This window comes from Notamacropus eugenii, chromosome 7 (assembly GCF_028372415.1).
Source record: "Notamacropus eugenii isolate mMacEug1 chromosome 7, mMacEug1.pri_v2, whole genome shotgun sequence".
NCBI lineage: Eukaryota > Metazoa > Chordata > Mammalia > Diprotodontia > Macropodidae > Notamacropus > Notamacropus eugenii.
In genome coordinates, this window is record NC_092878.1 from 59,090,070 (window position 1) to 59,110,899 (window position 20,830).

General features: G+C 38.3%; 1 protein-coding gene and 1 pseudogene across 17 annotated transcripts in view; one reads left to right on the forward strand and one right to left on the reverse strand.

Moving 5' to 3' along the window:
• Positions 1-20,830, forward strand: part of TTLL5 (tubulin tyrosine ligase like 5) — a 387,986-nt gene that overhangs the window by 292,489 nt on the left and 74,667 nt on the right. For all 17 annotated transcript variants that reach the window (XM_072623508.1, XM_072623502.1, XM_072623503.1 and 14 more), the window contains one exon: positions 11,674-11,869. In XM_072623508.1, the coding sequence (XP_072479609.1) occupies positions 11,674-11,869 (196 nt within the window). The remainder of the gene's footprint in view (positions 1-11,673; positions 11,870-20,830) is intronic.
• On the reverse strand, positions 4,706-6,034 carry LOC140513902 (enolase-like; annotated as a pseudogene).

Consider the following 20,830-nt stretch of genomic DNA (forward strand, 5'->3'; position numbering starts at 1 on the left):
ACTTACAGATTGTACCACAGAAATAATTAGTCAAATAGAAAAACATGAGTCCACAGTTACAATGTCTACAAAAAAAACGGAAAAAACAAAGCAAAACAAATAACTGAATGGGAACATGGATACACCAAAGTGAAGGACAATCTGGAAGAAGAGAAGCGAAAAGGCATAACAGTCCCCATGATCTCTATACAAATAAAACATGTTAATCTTGAAGACAGAAGGCATAGAAACTAAGGAGGACAAGTTTTCCAGAAGAAAATCCTAAAACCACAGTGCAAGAAGTAATATGAGAAAACTGTTTGGAATATCTGAGAAAACAAAGTATCAACCAAATGAATCCACAGATCCCATACTGCTTACGGCAAACTCCAAAGCACAGGAGGATTACATTTAACTATTGCAATGACAACAGATTTTGGTAACAATTTGAAAAAAGGCCTTCAAAAATAAAGAAAAAGAAATTTGAATAACACAAGACTTGTGCACCTGCTATAAACTGCAGAAGGGAAGAGAATGTGTTCTGAAGATCATAGGTGCTCACGATGCAACCCAAAGTGACATGCCTTGCCACTTTCAGCCTAGTCATCAATGAAAAAAGGTGACCATTCAATAAAAACATAGGAAGGAAGGGAGGGGAGGGGACAGGTTTTTTCTTTTCATACACCCCAGGCAACAGAAACCCAAGAAAGGCAGACAAATACCACAGTCAAGGAAGGCACAAGTCATTAAATAAATTATCTCCGAAAGACAGAAGGGGAGAGGAGAGGAAGGGACTGGAAAGACAAAGATACCTAACTTCAAAATAACAATAGAGAGACCATTAAAAGATTTCTTTCTTAAATTGCACACAGAGATAAGGATGAAAGCACAAGTTAAACGGAATTGTTAGTAGAGAAACAGACCTGAAGCATTATATACTAAATCTTCCAACACCCTGCCTGTGATTCAGTGTTGTGTGTGTGTGTGTGAGAGAGTGAGAGAGAGAGAGAGATATTAAACTGCAGAATGAGAGAGTGCATAAAAGGGAAAAGGGTAGCTAGAAGGTGAGGAGTATGTATGATGAAGCCTAATCAAGTCAATAGTAAACAATAAAAGGGAGAGAATTCCTGTTGCATCTCAGAAAGAAGGGAGTGGGGTAGCAAAGAAAGGAATTGAAACTGAGGAAAAGAGAGGGTAAATCTTGATTCATTGGTCCCACTGAATTCAGGAGCTTCCCTGAAGAGCACTTTCATTGGGGGAGAAAGAGATTCTGTAATGGGAGATGGGAACTTTAAAAGGTATAATCTGTAGGGATTTGATGCCTAGACAGACTATTACCTCTATAAGAGTTTGAGGTCTCCATGGACAACATCCTTCCACAGAAAAAGGAGAATCAGAGCTCTTGAAGGTAACTGACATTTGGAAGGGTGAAAAAGCATGAACCTAGGAAATTTCATGGTAAATGGGGTAGGGTGGGGGTCCATCACAGAGAGAGCAGGAGGTAATAATGAACTGCACAACCAGGGACATGAGAAAGTTCCTACTCTGGGATACTACTTCTATCCTCTCTATTTCCTTCAGGAATTGATACTTCTAAGAGTGAAGTGTGACAGAAAAAAGGGGAGAGGGGCAAAATCTACAAAGAAACTGTTTAGGAAAAGGAAATCAAAAGATACCTTAGGAGATTTAATTCCAGAAAGAATGTAAAGACTATAAATGAATAAAATATAAGGGCCATAAGTCAAAAGATTAAAGTCTAGAATAGATAGAAAGATAAGAAAAGAATGAGGGATTGAAATCTTTTTTAGAAAAAAGAGCAGAGGGGCTGCTGTCTGGTGCAGTGGATTGGCATTGGCCCTGCAGTCAGGAGGACCTGGTTTCAAATGTAGTCTCATACTCCTCACACTAGCTGTGTGAGCTTGGGCAAGTCACTTAATCCCAATTGCCTTGCCTGCCCACTCCCCAAAAAATAAAGCAAAAAATGAAAATTAAAAAAAACACAAACAAAAGAAGTCAAAGGGGATGTATTGATAATGCACTTTTGCTTATTGTTAATATAATCTTACTTCTTAATGGGAAGATCTTTCCCATCCATTAACAGGCCTATGTGACCTGGATTTGGGATTTGTTTCAGGATCCATGGCCATTTAGATTGTAAGGCCTAGGATCCTGAAAGGGTGGAGCGTAATGGGAAGCAAAGTAGGATCTTTTGCTGTTTTTGTTTTAGTATAATCAAGTTCCTCTGATTCAATAATGTGATTAAAGAGGATCTTCCCCATCCATTAATGGGCCTAGGAACATTTGTAGGAAGGCTCACACCTTTTGTTAATGAGGCACTGATTCTGAAGGGTTGTAATATCTTCTGCTCTGAAAAATGTATAAGTACTCTGAGGTGAGGTTTAACTTTGGGGTTTACTCCTTGGAAGTGTTTGTTTGGTCAGACGAGACTCTAGGCAGCCACTAAGGAGCCCTTCACTTTGATAACCCAGATATTGGTGCTTCTCTCTCTGGTAACTATGTATGTATGTAATGGTCAGACAGCTGGATCTATCTGTTGATCTGTGATGTATGTATTGCTTATGTCAGGCAGCTGGAAGCCCTGTCTGTGGGTTTGTATTTCTCTGGTTTTTCTCTTTCGTTCAGGATGCTGACTTTTTCCCCTGAACTAAGTGAGTAATACATGTGCTTGATTAAAGTGATTTTTGACCCTTCAAAAGTACCTTTCCTTTTAGAAAAGCAGATCAAAGAAACTGTGACAGCAGGCCCTCCTCTTTATGTGGGGGTGCATGGCATATATAGGGGAGATAACGGAGGGGGGTTTTTACTTAACTAACAGAGGAAAAAGAGAACTAGACTACTAGATAAAAGGAATAAAGAAAAAGGAATTAATAAATTAAAACTCCAAAATAAAGGAAAGGAATTGACAGATGAATTTGGAACATGGAGTTAGGGTAAGGGCAAGGGAACTATAGAAATGGGACTGTCTTGAGATAGAAGGAGCTAATATAACTGAAGAGATTATCTTTCAGGAAAAGAGGTGCTGGGGAATCCTAATTTGAAAAGAAATCAGAGACAAATGAAGGAAAATATAAATCTGTCTTTCATAATTTTGAATATGAATGGATTGAATAATCCATTAAAATGCAAACAAGCAACATATTAGATAAGAAATCAAAACCCAAAATTTGTTGCTTAGAAGAAATACCAAAAAATCAAAGACATATTCAGGGTAAACTGAGGGGCTACAGCAAAATTTACTCTACATCAGGTGAATCCAGTGAAACCAAGAGTTGTAAACATGATTTCAGACAAAAGAAAAAACAAAAATGTGTAACCTAAAAAAGGAAACTACACTCTAATAAAATTCAGCTACATTGAAAAGAACCATAGACAACAAACCAATACCAGCATTAAATATATGATCCAAATGCCTTACCATCTAAATTCATGAAAGAAAAAATAACTGAAGAAGATATTAATAGTAATACAGTAATGATGCAAAAATCAATGTTGTTCTCTGTTTTAGATAAATCTTCAGAAAAATAAACAAATGGGAAAATATAGAACTGAGCAAATTGTTAGAAAAACTAGAACCAAAAGACATAGAATTTTCTAATTGGGCCTACTTTAAAAAAACATTTCTCATCACCATATGGAATTTTTACAGAAATTAATCACATATTTAATTTGCAAATTCATGTGAAATTGCAGAAATAGTAATCCAATAATTTAGATAGATCATAATGCTTAGGAAAAAATGTGATCTGTTCAGGAAACGAAGACATATTCTATTGGAGACTTAATAATGAAATCCTAAATAAGAGGTCAGTCAAAGAACAAATCATAAAAATTATAATTATATGAAAGAAATTAATAAAATCAAACAACATACCATAATTTCTGGGATTCTTTTAACATATTCTTTAGGACGAAAATTCTATCCCTAAAAGCGTGCATTAACAAAATAGAAATGAAGAACATTAATGAGTTGTGTGTATTTTTTAAAATTAGAAATCCAACAGATAGCTCTAAAGCAAGCACAAATAGATATTGAGAATTGGGATAGAAAGAGGTAAACTAGAAACTAAAATGATATCAATGATAAAAAATTAGAAGTTGATTCTTTGAAATGAGTAACAAAATTGATAAATGTTTAGTTAACCTGATTAAAAAGGCAAGGGCAAAAAATTAAATCTATACAATGACAAATGAGCAAGGTGAAACCACAACAAAAACAGAAGAAAAAAATTGTTAGAACCTATTATGCACAGTTATCTTTTGGCACAACTGAGAACACAAACAAAATAGAAAAATACCTTCAAAAATATAAAATACCAAACTGTCAGAAAACCAAATAGAGACCTTAAATAACTTGGGCTCAGAAAAGGAAATCCAACTGACTGTAAGAGAACTCCGATGGAAGAAGAAGAAGACCTGTTGTGGCTGGAGTCATGGGACAATCTGTTGTAACTGCTTTAAAGAACAATCAGCACTGACACTATACAAATTATTCTCAATAATTGGGAGGATGAGCATTCTATAATACCACTTTCTTTGAGACAAATAAAATTCTAATGCCTAAACCAGGGAAGAATAAAGCAAAGGAGGCAAACTATAAACCAATATCATTCATTTCAGTTCAAAAATTTTAAGTAAAATTCTGTCAAATAGACTACAGCATTTTAGCTAAGAAGGCAAACGCGTGAATTTCTACCAGGGACGCCATTACTGTTCAACGTTAGGAAAAACACAAAAATATACAAAATAATATGATTATCTCAGTAGATGCAGAAAATCCCTTTGACAAAATACAATATTTGTTTATACTTTAAAAAAAAATCCCTACAAAGTATAGGCATAGAGGAATCTTTTTTTTCCCTCAGTAGGTTACTGAATACTTTTATTCTGCAAATAGAAGCCACTAAGGATCTGGCCTGTGGTTCAGGGGTGTTGCATCACAAGTACATGGCTCCACACATCAACAACAGGATTGGTGGTGAGAACAGGTCATTCTATCCCAGTCACAAGATGATAAGGGTCTTCCAACAGAGAGTCAGATGATCAGATAGTCTCCGGTGTAAGACAGTTCTAACACAGCAGTGAGAACATCACAGAAAGGTGGAAGGCAGAGGAAAGTTAAGCAACAGAGGCCTTTGCCCCCCAAAACAAAACTGGTCTAGGACTTGGTGCTGCCCATTTTTAGGACAGGAGAAGACTTCTAAAGAGGTACCTGGTGCCTGGGAGCTCTTACACCTCCTGGCCACAGAGCTTACTTGGCCCAAGAATTTTTTTAGTTCCTTCCAGCAAATTTAGCCTTGCTGTCTAGATTTTCCTCAGTTCTGAGAAGTTGGTTATAATTGATCAGACACTCAGATTGGCAGGGAGCACCAGTCTTGATCTGCCCAGTATAGAGACCCACCATCAGATCTGCAATGAAGGTATCTTCAGTCTCCCCAGAATGATGGAAAACCATTATTCCCCACCCACTGGACTGGGCCAGCATACATACCTGGGGAGATTCAGTCATGGAACCAATCTGGTTCACTTTGAGTAAGAGACAGTTGCAGGTTTTGTTGTTCATAGCCTTTGCAGTGCATTTGGAATTGGTCACTGTGAGATCATCCCCTACCACCTGGATGCCTGCAGTATCAGTGAAATTCTTCCACACTTCCCAGTCATCCTGGTCAAAGGGATATTCAGTAGACAGCACTGGATAATTCTTGATGAAGCTCTTGTGGAGGTCCTCAAGCTCAAAAGGGGAGATGTATCTGATGAAATCATCAGGAGACTTGAAGTCCAAGTCATATTTCCCACCTCAGAAGAATTCAGAGGCAGCAACATCCATGCCAGTTACAACCCTATCAATATGACCAACCTTACCAATAGCATTCTTTAGCAGGTCCATAGCTTCTTTATTCTCCAGGATATTAGGAGCAAAGCCACCCTCACTTCCTATCTTGGTGGTATCCTGTTGATATTTCTTCAGGTTGTGGTAGACCTCAGCTCCAATGCACATAGCCTCCTTAAAGTTTACTGCACCAACAGGCAGGATCATGAACTCCTCATAACCAGCTTGTTACCAGCATGGGAGCCATCACTGATCGTGTTGAAGTCTGGAACCAGCAGGATGACTTCATCATTGTTTGCAAGGTCAGCAATATGGCAATACAGAAGGCACCTTTCTCAGCATCTCCAGCCTTACAAACAGCCAGAGACACTCCCAATATGACATTTGCACCAAATTTAGATTTATTCTCAATGCCATGTCTATCATCTCCTGCTCCTCAACATTCAGTTTCTTGCTAATCAGTGTCGGGGCAATAATTTTATTGATGTGCACAATCACTTTTGAGACACCTTTCCCCATGTAGCAGGTCTTATTGTCTTGGAGATCAGGGCTTCTTGGATACCGGTAGAAGCACCACTAGGCACAGCACCTCGGAATTGACCTTTTTTATTGTAGAGATCAACTTCAGCAGTGGGATTTTAGACATGTTGAGTTTCTGGAAGGGTCTTCCTCCACAGGGCTCAGAGAACAGAGGCCAAGGGAGGGATCTTTTTAAAATGTGATAAAAAGTACCTGTTTACAACCAAAAGCATGCAGCATATGTAACGGGAACACACAAGAAGCTTTTCCAGTAAATACAAGAGTAAAATAAGGATTCCCATTCTCCTCACTAGTAATTTAATATAATTCTTAGCAGTAAAACAAAAAAGTGAAATTAAAGGCATAAAGACAGGCAAAGAAGATAGAAAGCAAATCCTATTTCTGATGCCGTAATGGTTTACTTAGAAAACCTTAGGAAATTACCAAAGACACTAAGTAATACAATAACTTCAGCAGAGCTGCGAGCTATAAAATAAAGTCCCCAAAATCAGCTACACAATAATTACAAAATTCAAGAGGTAGTAATAGGAAAATGCCATTCAAATACAGATACGAAACACAATACACTTGCTTATACAAAACGCTTATATAGCTCAGCTACCAAGCGCTCCTTAAAGAGATGAAGAGCAACTCAACTGGAGAAATAGTCAGTGTTGGTGGCTGGACCCTGCCTATTTTAATTTGCAGTTTTAATGCTAATCGTATTATCACATAGACACTTTACAAAACTTGATAAAATAACAAAATGTATTTAGAGAAACAAAATATCTAGAATTTCCCAAGAAATAATAGAAAAAAGTAGAGATGTAAACCTAAACTGTATTGTAAAGCAGCTGTCGTCAAAACTATTTGGTACTGATTTAAAATTACAGAAGTAGACCAATGGCACAAAATAAACTACTTTTCAGTAAACCTTAAAACATACATTATGTAGAAAAGAACTCTATACTTGACAAAAACTTCTGGGAAATCTGGAAAGCATTCTGGAAGAAATTAGGTATAGGCCAACATCTTTCGCCATATTCCACAACACATTCAAAATGTATATGTGATCTTAATGTTAAATTTTCATGAGAAAATTTAGAAGAAAAGTAGTTCAATAAACATCATATGTATTCTTTAATGAAAAAAGGGATAGAGGCAATTACAAAAGACAAAATGGATTATTTTGATTATATGAAAGTGAAAAGCTTCTACACAAACAAAATCTATAGGAGTGAATGAATGGAATGATTGAATAAATCAAGCATGTATTAAGCGTGAAAAGCACTGTGCTAAGTTCTGGAGATACAAATAGAAAAATAATCCAGCCCCACTCTCAAGTAGCTCACATTCTAATGGAAGACACATATGGAAAGTTTTAGCTGCAAGTCAGATGGAAAAGTCCTTACAGAACACTGGCAAAACATGGTAATGCCTCTTATCTATCTACGATAAGAAAGGAAGTAGTTTAGTGGGAAAAAATATCTTTGTATCAAATTTCTCTGATAAAGATTCAATATTCAAGATATATAGGAAACATAAAAACAAAACCCTTCCCCAAAGATAAGTGATTAAAAGATATCAACAAACATTTCTCCAAAGAATTGCAAGCTATCAGCAACTACATACCGTGCTACCTGGAACAACACTGCTCTTTTGTCTGTCTTGTTCTGTCTGTATTATGTATGTGTCACAAAGATTCTGGATGAGCAAATGGCATTTGGAGGAATTGTGTCTTACTCTGTGTATCTTCTTCATCTGTGTACATTGAACTTCTGAAACAATTTCTGCAGACTAGTAGTACAGTGTGATTCAGTATAAAATCTGTTGTTTGTTATTGTGTTTGTCCTTTGTTCTCAAAGAAGACCATGACATCAAGATGATGACATGAGTTGCAGTTGACTTTGATTTGAGTGAGAGAGGGTTGTGCAAGGTCTCCAACCTCACTTTCTTCTCCTGTGCCATCTGGATCCAGTGACCTGATATATTCATCAGGACGGCTGGAGATGGCCCAGGATGCAATGTGAAACCCTGGCCCTTTCAGTCTTATAGCATTCTCACTTTGAGTGTGATACACCCATTCAATGAATAGGCTTCTTTGAGCAGTTGCTCAAGGGATGGCCTCTTTAATAAAAAAATCAAACTGAGAGGAGAAGACCCTCAGGGTTCCTGGGTAAAAGAGAAACAATTACTATTTAGTATTTTAAAAACTAAATATTAAATAAATAAAATCTATATGACTATGATGGACAGACTTTCTCAAAGACTCTCTCCAGAGAGCATCTTTTTTTATCTCATAGGTAGTTAGTGTGGTAGTTAGTGCTGGTGTTCCTGGAATAGGAATGGGAAGCAATGCCCACCACACTACTTATCTTCCCTATGTCTAGCCCTGAATTATAGGTATAGCATAACAATTTCTGGACTATTCACCCCTTCATCTCTACCTATCTTGCTTGTTCTCTGAGCAGATTTCTTCTAAAATTCAAATTAGTTGTGATAATCTTTTATTGTGTATAGGAGAGAAAGAGAAAGTACTCTAGTCCAACAAGTAAAATGATGGTTCTGTGAACAGAATAATGGCTGAATGGCTAAAAAAATGCAAGTCAGAAATGTTGCACATATTTTCACCAACCAAGTAACAATAAAAAGAAAATAGAGCACTTTTTTTTTAATGGAGGACTATACTATCTGAAGGTACTTCAAACAACTCCTCTGGTTCCATATAGGCTGTTCTAGAAATTGGGTAAAAATAATTGCATTGCACTATGTTATTATAGACTAAGTATTTTTAAAGTATCATTGTTTATAACAGTCCATTGTGCTTGTATAATGCTTTACAGCTGTGAAAAGGTTTTTTCATCTATTTTATCTCACTTAATCCTGAAACCAACCATTTGAGATAAGACTGGACAACCGTTATCTCCATTATACAGATGAGGAAACTGAGGCTTAGCAAGATTATGTAATTTACCCAAGTTTCCAACACTCTTCTTCTAACTCCAATTCTAGTACCTTTCCAACAATATCTCACTACCTCTACATTGTGTATTCTGTAGAGAGCAGTGAAACATTGAAGGAGACTGATGGAAGAAACCAAGACTTTGGATAGAGTGGAAATACACACGCACACACACACACACACACACGCACACAGGCACGCATGTACGCACGCACCTGTATTTAAAGGACGATCAGGTTTCAGGACTACCTCAGTCTTTCTGCAACACCTGACTGTCTCTATATCTGTCACTGCACCACCTGCTTACTGCAAACTCCAAAGGCTTGTCCTTTACACATGTAACGGTCATGGCCTGGGTCAGGCACACTGCACTTCAAAGGAAGCAAGTCCCTGCTGGCATTTATCACATTGCCTCACAGCTGAGCTATCCCTGCCCCCACCCCATCCTAGGCTGTAAAAATTCCTGCCTTTTTACAGAAAGCCTCTGAGAAACTTTTCCTTCTGCAGTTTGGAGGCAGGGCTTGAGTTACTGATGAAAGGAAAAACAGCTTTGACAGTAAAAGTTTATGATGTTCTAGTCTGTTCTGTCGATGTGTAGTTGCTAAAAGCCTCTCTCCTGATGTTCATTTCCCCACTTAACATTCTTTTTCTTCTTCCCTGCTCTTCCCCCATAGTCCTGCAGACCTATTTATTCTGATCTGTTATTTTGGCAAATAATAGCAGAGAGTTTGGTTCTGACTCACTGTCTACTATATAGTATGTCAGCTTTTAAAAAGTAAAACCAAATCCACCAGCCCATGATACAAATACTTCCCTAAGTTCAAATCCAGTCTCAGACACTAGCTGTGTGACCCTGGGCAAGTCAGTTAACCTTTTGTTTGTCCCAGTTTCCTAATCAGTAAAATGAGGATAATAATAGCACCTACTTCCCAGAACTGTTGTGAGGATCAAATGAGATAATAATTGTAAAGTGCTTAAGCACAGTGCCTATAGTACTGTGTAAGTATTATATAAATGTTAGGTGCTGCTGGTACTTCATTCTTCCTTCCTTCCTTCCTTCCTTCCTTCCTTCCTTCCTTCCTTCCTTCCTTCCTTCCTTCCTTCCTTTCTTTCTTTCTTTCTTTCTTTCTTTCTTTCTTTCTTTCTTTCTTTCTTTCTTTATTCTTTCCTTCCTTCCTTCCTTCCTTTCTTTTCCTTCTTTCTTTTCCTTCTTTCTTCTTCTTTCCACTAATATTAGCCAATAAGTCTATAGGAGCAGATGTTTTACTGATGGCTACGCTATTCTGACCATATTTTCTGATCTATACTTTGTTTTAAGGATTCAGTATAATGGAGAGACCACTGAATCAGAACTGTAGAGATGTAGGTATTGATTGTGCTATGTCACTGATTAGCACCATGACCTTAACCATGTCATTTAACCTGCGCCTCAGTTTCCTCATTTGTAAAGTGAGGAGGTTGAACTGAATTTTCTTTAATATTCCTTCAGGTCTAAAAATCAATGAAGCTTTATATTATTGACTTATTCCAAATTCAAAGTAGTACCTCTTTAGTTGGTTTGGGAATCATTAGCCTTTAGTTTTACCACTTGTTCCTTTCTCCCAGGTTTTTGTCTCATTCATTGGAATCACTAACCCCTCTCCAGTACTGGCTCCAGGTCTTATTGTCTTAACTGTATATATGTATGTATATATATATATATATATATATATATATATATATATATATATATATATATATATATACATATACCAGTTTTGCCTTGGCTTCTCCCTGTCTAAAGCATGGAACTTTTGTGACAGTTTTTCTACTCTGATGATATACGGTTATTATTTTGCTTTATTGGGATTTTACTAACAGTATTTACATACTTCTTACTATTTTGGTTCTGTTGTTTACATATCCCTTGTATTTTTCTACATTTTTGTAAGTGAGCTCTTTAAACATATGGATCACGTCTGTTTAATTTGAGTAATATAGTCACATCAGACCCATAAGCATAAGTGGTTTTGAGATTCAAGTCTAGTTATTGTCAGCAAGAAAATAATTTCAAGATATGTTCATACTGGTCTCAAAGTGAATTAGACTAGCTCAGCTTTTCTCATCCTATTTCAGCCATAAAACACTTTGGGGCTTATGACACTGTACCACAGAACTGCCTGTGGTTCCTTCAGAGCCAAAATGCTGGGCTAGGTGGTCTGTGGGTTTGTCCTCGTCTGGCATTTCTTCTATTCTAGTCTTCTCCATTAGTTTATTTGCCTACGTTGGAGTTTATCTTTGAGATCTTTTGGCAGTGCCTGAGGCTGGTGTTTTCTTGAGGATTTTAGCTTGATTCTTCAAGAAATATATTCTCTCTTTTTCTCAGGAATATGCAAACAGGTGGCTTTGCCTGGGAAGGGGAAGTAGAAAACTCTGCATATAACAAGGCAACAGGAGTGATGCCACAGCACAAGTATCATCCCACCGCTGGCAGCTATCAGCTCCACTTTGCACTGCAACAGCTTGAACAACAAAAACTTCAGTCCCGGCAGCTGCTTGACCAGAGCCGAGCCCGGCACCAGGTAATTAGAGAAATGACCAGTCCCTAAAATGAAGCCATCTTTCCATCAATGAGGAAAAGTCAAGGTCATTAATTAACTTCAGGAATAACTTGCCAGAAATTTCCTTTTAAAGACCCAGAATAGAACAATAGAACACTAACTTTACCCCTACTTCATTGGCTCATCCTTTTAAAAAGAAAATCTGTTGAGCCTATTCCCCAGAAGAATTATTTGGAGCAGAAATGCTGAAATGATGGCTAAATGATCAAAGTGTGACTGAACTGTCTTAACTCTTCTGACTGAACCTAGTTAGTTCTTCTCAATGTAGCCCACCTTGTCTCTTGAAACCAACCAATCAACTTGACAAGAAAGGAAGGTTATAAAAAGAAGGGTCAAATCACAGAATTTGGAGGGTTTAGGAAAGGAGGTTTTCTCTTTCCCACTTGAAGAAACCTCTTCCTTTTGAGATCATTCCCATTCTTTGGACCAGCTTCCAACAGCCTGGTTTTCTTAGAGAAATAAGAACACCCCTCACTTACTAGCTGTATGACCCTGGGCAAGTTGCTTCCAAAAAAAACCACAAAAAAAACAAGGGAGAGAGAGAAATAAGAACCTACCTACACTTTTATGCATAGAATTCACAAGTCAAAGGAGTATAGTGGCTAATAATCAAGGATTTATTTAGTGCTAAGCATTAAAGATGCTACAAAAGCCTAAAAACAGCTCCTGCCCCTAGAAAGCTGATATTCTAATGAGACTGTCTTTATAGGTCTATATAAGACATATAGAGAGAAGATAGAAGTTAATATTGGAGGACAAGGTATCAGCAGATGGGGGAATGGGGAAGAGCCTCCTGCAGAAAGGGAGATTTGAGTTAAGTCTATAAGAAAGGTGGGCTAGCCAAAAGGCAGAGGGAAGGGGGAAGGTCAAGTCCCCCACATATGGGGGACAGAGAGAGGGAGAAGAGAGATCATGGAATAAGGTAAAATAAAGAAAAAGACTAGAAAAAGTAAGAAAGAATGAGTTATATAAAAAGAGGTATTTTATATTTGACTTTGGAGGTAAATGAGGGCCACTGGAGTTTGTTGAGTAGGGAGTGGGGGGAAGAGAATGGTCAGATCTGCTCTTTAGGAAGATCATATTTGCAAGCTGAGTAGAGAGAATGGTTTGGAGTAAAGAGACACTTGGCAAGGAGACCAATTGGGAGGCTATTGCTGTAGCTCAGATGAGAGGTAATTAGGGCTTAAACTAGGGTGGTGGCTATGTGAGTGGAGGGAAGAATACTTAGAATTAGGGGGACCTGGATTTAAATCTTGCCTCATACACTTACTAACTGTATGATCCTGGGCAACTCACTTGACTTCAGAAATGCCTAATTAGATAGATGGGATGGAAACAGATCAGGTCCAGGATGTACTTAAAAACTTAGGCAGCCTTATATTGTCTTGGTTCAGATTCCAGTTCTGTCATTTCCTACTTGTCAAGAAGCATTTATAAAGTGCCTCCTATGTACCATGCGCTCTGCTAAGTGCTGCAGATGCAAAGAAAGGCAAAAAGAGTTCCTGCTGTCACAAAGCCCACAATCTAACGGGGGAAACAACAAGCAAATTAATATGTACATGCAAGCTATACATAGAATAAATGGGAAATAATCAGCAGAAGGAAGGCACGAGGATCACGAGGGATTAGGAAAGGTTTCCTTTAGAAGGTAGGATTCTAGTTTGGAATTCTAGTTTTCGAAGTATGAATGACAGAGAAAATTCAAAGAGCCAAAAGTTGGAGCATCTTATTTGTGGAATAGCAAGGAGGACATTGTCTCCGGATCAGAAGTATGTGGGAATGAGGAGGAGCAAACAGTGTATGAAGACTGGAAGGGTGGCAGGGGAGGGGACAGGGAACTATTTTATGAAGGATATCGAATGCCCAACAGAGGATTTTGTACGAGATCTTGTAGGCGATAGGGAGACACTGGAGTTTATTGAGTATAGGAATGACCTGATCAGACCTGAACTTTAAGAAATCACTGACGGCTAAATAGAGGGTAGATTGCAGCAGAGAAAGACTGGATGCAGGTAGACCCAGCAGGAGGCTATTTCAATAGTCCTAGCCTGAGAGAACAAGGCCCTGTACAGGGATAGTAGCAGTAGGAGAGGAGAGAAAGTGCACATTTGAGAGAAGGTGAAATTGTCATGACTGGGCAACAGATTGAATATGAGGAGTGACAGGTAATGAAGAGCTGAGGATGACAGGCCTGGGGGCCTGGGAAGATGAAGGTGCCCTCAACATTAACAGGGCAGTTTAGAAACAAAGAGGGTTTAAGAGGAAATGTAATTCAGCTTTAGATATGTTGAGTTTCAGATACCTACTGACCATCTAACTTGAGATGTTTAAAAGGCAGTTGGAGAAGTGAGACTAAAGGTCAGCAGAGAGATTAGACCTATATGGGTAAATTTGAAAATCATCAACATAGAGATGATAATTAAATGCCTAATGAGATCACTGAGTGAAAAGGACCCAGGTCTGGTGACCTTGGGCTCGTTTCTATTCATCTGTGAGCCTCAGTCCTCATCTGTAAAAAGAGAACAAAGAAGGATGCCTACTTGTACTATCTCATGGGGTTCCTATAAGGATCAAATGAAATAACATATGCAAAGTGCTTTGTAAACCTTAAAGCACTCAGTAAATTCTAGCTATAATGAAGATAATTGTCACTTGAGGATTATGCCAGTGTATCTCACTAAACTGTGAAATATAGAACAAATATGTTTGGTATTTTTCCAATTCTGTCATAGGTAGTACACAAAACTCCCAGGTAGGGCATTGCTTCATGTCTCCCAGAGAGAGAGAACAAAAAGTCATTCACTATAAATGTGTGTGTGTGCGTTTATATGTATGTGTGTGTGTATACATGTATATATGTACAGATGGATGGATGGATGGATGTGTATACGGGTGTGTGTGTGTGTGTGTGTGTGCATTTATATGTATGTGTGTGTGTATACATGTATATATGTACAGATGGATGGATGGATGGCTGTGTATACGGGTGTGTGTGTGTGCGTTTATATGTATGTGTGTGTGTATACATGTATATATGTACAGATGGATGGATGGATGGATGTGTATACGGGTGTGTGTGTGTGTGTGTGTGCGTTTATATGTATGTGTGTGTGTATACATGTATATATGTACAGATGGATGGATGGATGGCTGTGTATACGGGTGTGTGTGTGTGTGTTTATATGTATGTGTGTGTATACATGTATATATGTACAGATGGATGGATGGATGGATGTGTATACGGGTGTGTGTGTGTGTGTGTGTGTGTGTGCGTTTATATGTGTGTGTGTGTATACATGTATATATGTACAGATGGATGGATGGATGGCTGTGTATATGGGTGTGTGTGTGTGCGTTTATATGTATGTGTGTGTGTATACATGTATATATGTACAGATGGATGGATGGATGGATGTGTATACGGGTGTGTGTGTGTGTGTGTGTGTGTGCGTTTATATGTATGTGTGTGTGTATACATGTATATATGTACAGATGGATGGATGGATGGCTGTGTATATGGGATGTGTGTGTGTGTTTATATGTATGTGTGTGTATATATATGTATATACGTACAGATGGATGGATGGATGGCTGTGTATATGGGGTGTGTGTGTGTGTGTACACATATATATTCCCTCTCTTCATCTCTTCCCCAGTCTTCCCAGACGCAGTTGGTTCAGGTTGAGCTAAATGCTGATTAAATTCTAGAGGCATGGACAAAGTATCCGAATCCTGATTTGGAAGGTGTAGAATAATCAGTAAAATAGCAAATGTCGTATTAAATATTCCATCCAGTGTCCAGAATTTTAGCACCTTATGGCATAAAATGACTACTTAGAGATGATATTGTTTTGTAATAACTTGAACAATACCATACACTGATGATTTACTAACATCGTTTAGTAATAACAGTAATGGCAAATAGTAAAACAGTAAAACTAAAAACTTGCAAGTAAAAAATAAAAATTTAGTGTGTAGTAAAAAATAGTAATAATAATAATAGTAGTGATTTAATAAATGGTTTTGGTAATGATTACATAGCCTTTCTCATCTTATTTGAGGAGGTTCTCTATACTTTTTTGACTACTATCATAGCACTTATAATCTCCAAGGTATTGTAACATCTTGTTTTATTTTGTCATTTCAAAAAGCCCAAGTGAGACAAATGGGGTGGGAAGAGATGAGATCTAGGATATATTTGGAAACTGTGTCTGGAGGACAGCAAGTCAAATTGCCTTGGTTCAAACTCTGTCCCACCACTTATTATTTGTGACTAGTCTAGTCAGTTTATCAATGGGAGCCTCAGTTTCATCATCTGTAAAGTAGTCTAAGAGCAGTTGGTGGCTCAGTGCCTGGAGTCAGGAAGACCTGGGTTCAAATTCTGCCTCAAACACTTCCTAGCTGTATGATCCTGGATAAGTCACTTAATCTCTGATATCCTGACACTGAAGAAGGAAATGACAAACCACTCCAATATCTTTGTCAAGAAAATCCCACTGAGTCAGACACAACTGAACGACTGAACAACACTAAACCGTGTTTGTGGTCTTTTTTAGCTCTAAATCTATGCTTCTGTGATCATCTGTGCATATTCAAAAGTTCATTATGTGTGAACTTTATTCATCAACAATGTGAATCAATACATTCAAATTCTAATAAACATATCATCTAAGAAAAGGTTTATCCTGTGACATGGGTTTGAAAGTGCCTCAGAGCCATTGACAGGGACAGTCCTAGGACAAAGACACAGAGAGAAATACAATCCTAGCCAGCTGGTAGAGATGAAGAAGAAAAAAGTGAGATAACTGAAAAAGGGACACACTTCTCCTACGACTTGTGAGGAAGTCAGTCAAATAGCATTTATTAAGCACCTACTTTGTGCTGGGCACTGGGCACTAAGGATACAAAGAAAGGCAAAAGATAGTCCCTGCTCTCGAGGCACATGCAAATCAAATCAGGGAGGCAAAATGAAAACAACTATATACAATATATAATATATTATGTATAACATATAACATAAAAATAATGTATATTAATAACTCATATTTTAATATGGATATACATACATGCAGAGATGTGTTTTCTTTTCTGAGTTTTTTATCTGTTTCTTTTCCATATACATGTGTGCATGTTATATTCTGTGTGTGTGTGTCTGTATAAACATACTCTCACATGATAAATTGGAGATTAGCAACAAAGGGAAACCAATGGTATTAAGGGCGACTAGGAAAAATTTCTTGTAAAAGGTAGGGATTTTAGCTGGGACTTGATGGAAGCCAGGGAAGCCAGAATGAGGAGGGAAAGAATCCCCTCCCACTTCTTTATCATACTGTGAATATCCTAGAACTGTGTTGGTTTTCCAAATCATCTCAAGGGGCATCCATATTAGAAAAGGTCTCTCTGCTGGGGGCGTAGGGAAGGGGAAATCGTTTGCTGCCTTTTAGAAGGGAGCGTCTGAAAGCTGAAAACACAGAATCTCCCACACAAACTGTCTGGCAAAAGTTTTTTTCTAGGAACTTTTGTTTCATTGTTTTTTTTCCTCCCCTTCTGCCACTGCTTCTTCATAAACAGGTTATCTAAATGTTTTCTTGCTCTCTACCACTGTTACTGTACTTTCACTAGTGCTGCTCAGCAAGCAGCCCCTTAATATCTGGGCCTAGTATTCAGAATGGGAATTTCAGTGAACCCTGATTCTCAAAGTGTGTAAGTGAGTAGATTAACCCCTTTGGAAAACAAATTGTAACATCTGCATTTGCATTCTAATGACAATAAATGTATCTGTGGCGCCTCTCTGAACATGTATAACAATGTATTTATGAGTAATAATACTATACATACTATACTGTACTATAGATATACATATATACATATGTATGTACACACACACACACAGCACACACAGATGTGTATTTTCTTTCCTGAGTTGTTGACCTCTGTTTCTTTTCCCATTTCCCCCTCAAACTGGGCTATTACCCCTCAAAGAAAATGCAAAAAGCCTTTCTTTCATCTCTGTCTGAGGGTCTTTCATGAGCAATGGAGACAGCTGATGACATCAGTGTTAGTAGCTGGCCATGCTGGGGTCTAGGAGGAAGGCCATGCTGGCTGTGGGGCCTAACTGACCCAGTTCTAATTGCTGACATTGAGCTGATGTTATTCTTGGCCCAGTGCAGAGCCATTACTCAGTAGTTTCTGTTAAAGTGATCCTTTGTTAAGCCTCAGCTCACACCCCCTCTCCCCTTCCCTCCCACTCTCTCCTCTGCCTCATAGAAACTGAAAAGAGTCCAGCAGTTCAGAAAGCAGAAAAATTAAGTACATTTTGAGGGCCAAGGTAGTACTCCTGAAGTTTCCGTTAACTAAAAAACTGGTTTGTTTTTAAAACATTTCTCTTTTCCTCCCACCTCTATCCATCCTTCTTCCTCCTGCAGTCTGGTATAAAACTTTTCAATTTTTAGATGACTTAATTTTCTATGATAGTCGGGTCACTTTAAATGAGAGGAAAATTTGTTTCTTGACTTTGGCCTTTCTACCACTTTCTGAACCAGCCTGGATATAGAGTGGGAGCACTCATCCAGATTCCTGAAGCCGGGCCAACAGAGACCAACGTGACTATAACAGACAAGCGCCAGGAGAAGCTAAGCTTAGCAAGTCTTTCACACCCTTTCTAGCATCAAAAGTGTAATGTGCTCTTTGGTGACAATATGTGTGTTTCTGTGCCCACGTGTGTGTGCCCAAGTGTCTCCAGGCATATATGTATCTATCACCTTTCAGGTCTGGAATCAGTCCACATATGTAACCAATTCCTGCAACTCTGATCCAAAAAGTTCATTGCACAGGGCTAGGGGCTGGACAAATTCTGCCTCCATGCAGTCTCAGAGAACTTCAGCAGCTGTGTGTTTGTGTTAGGGAGAGGGAAAGGAGGGAAGGGAGGAGAATCTCGGCAGGAGTTTTCAGTCTTCTTTTCATTCTGCCAACAATAATATGCTGGATTCTCAACATGGCAGAAAGAGCAAGCATGCTGCAATGACTGTCCAGGACATCTTCATCATCATATAGCTTAATGGAAGGCAAATATCAACAAGGTTGCTCTTAGGGACTTTGAAAGCAAGATTTCATGTGTATGGTTCAGTCTCAGGGTGTGTTAACTTGGATCTCATCGCCTACTGCTTCTCTGTTTTGTTTTGTTTTTTTCCTTTATGACCTTTGTCAGGAACTGGTAACAATTTTTATTTCTTGTTTCTCTACTGAAAATTGCCCTACGATCATCTTACTTGATTCATAGTCCAACATAACTACCCATAGTCTGGGGCCACAGGGTTTGGCAGTAGTCACTGGTTTGTACCTGCCTTCATAGTCTTCTTTGGATTCATTGCTCTGAGGTTGTCTATCTCCTCATTAGTGCAATTAGGTTTCCACCACCACCACACCCCATCCCACAGGATTCCTAAGAATAATTCTGTTTTGGGCTCCCAAGCAAAGGGGAGGAAGTCAAAAAATGTACCCAGGGTACAAACTGGAATCAGGTTTTATTCCTATACAGAAAAAGGAATAGTGAGCATTAAAGAATCACAGAATGGCCTTATTGGGACATTTGCAAGAGAGCTGCTAATGCAATTTTATGTTTCATTTCCATTGAGTACATCCTGATCCATGACAAGAGGGATCTTTCCCATGTTCTTTCTCTTTTGGGACAACTCTTCATCTCTTGCCCAGGCTGCCTCTTCCACTGTTCTCCCTGTAACTACTTCTGTAGCTGACATCTACATGTTCTCATCAGGGAAAAAAGACCAGGTACCTTTTGAGCTCCCATAAGGCACTGTAGAAAAGGAAAGAATACATAATAGGAGGTAGTCCCATTCTAGGCACTGGCTTTCTTAGGAGTTGAGAGAGTTGTCCTTATACTTCAAGACCAGCAGGAAAAGGAGTCCTAAAGGGCAAGGCATTGACCCTTAAACATATCCTTGGAGTTCTAATTGCTAGTTAAAAGAGTTTGTAGCCAACAAGAAATAGTCAATATATTTGTGCCTGCAGAAAGGCCCTTCCATAAAATATCCCCAAGGGAGATACAATAACAAACCTGAACTCAGCCCACATAGGAAAAACTTAACAAACGTGGTTTTTCTTACTCTAGATAGAGACTGTGAGAATAAATAAGACAATAGAGAGAAATACAGGGGGATAAATAAGATACATGTAGAAGTGTTTTCCACTCTTCTAGGAAAACAACCAAAAAAAAAAAAAAGATACTGGTAAAATCCTGTTGTGATAAAGTTTCCTCTCCCATGTTAGAATGAGTTTCCTACTGCTCACTTGGAGGGTGGTGTTAGGGGTACCTTAAAGCTAACCACAGATTTATAAGGATCTGATAGTAGTACAATTATTATATTAATATGGTACATAATATAGTAAAATCTTTTGTTCAATCAGTTATGGGAAATGCAAGTGTAAATTATTGAATATTTTAAAAACAGTGATAGAGATCACAATCTATCCAGTCCTGCCCATGTTGTGCATCTCTGATGCCTTATCATGGCATACAAATGACTCCGATTTCTCTAAGGTAAGAACAAAGGAATACAAGTTCTGCCAGATCCTTCCATGGCAGTTTGGCTTCAAGAACAGTCCCAGCAACAAACTATATCTGCTTTCCAAGAACCAGCCTAGCTAAGCACAGAGAAACTCGTCACAAATAATCAGGCCTCTCGGTGATGGATTCTTTGGTTATGGCAACCCTAGTCAACGTACAAATTCTTAATGGTAGACTCTGAACTAATGCATTCTACTCTATTTTGAAATATTTATAAATTCTGGTGCTTATCCTTATGTTTAAAACTCCATTTGTGCTTATACCTCAAGGTTTCAGTATCTGAACGACAGTTAAATAGTAAGATCAGTAATGTTTTCTTCTAGTATGTCTTTTAGCTA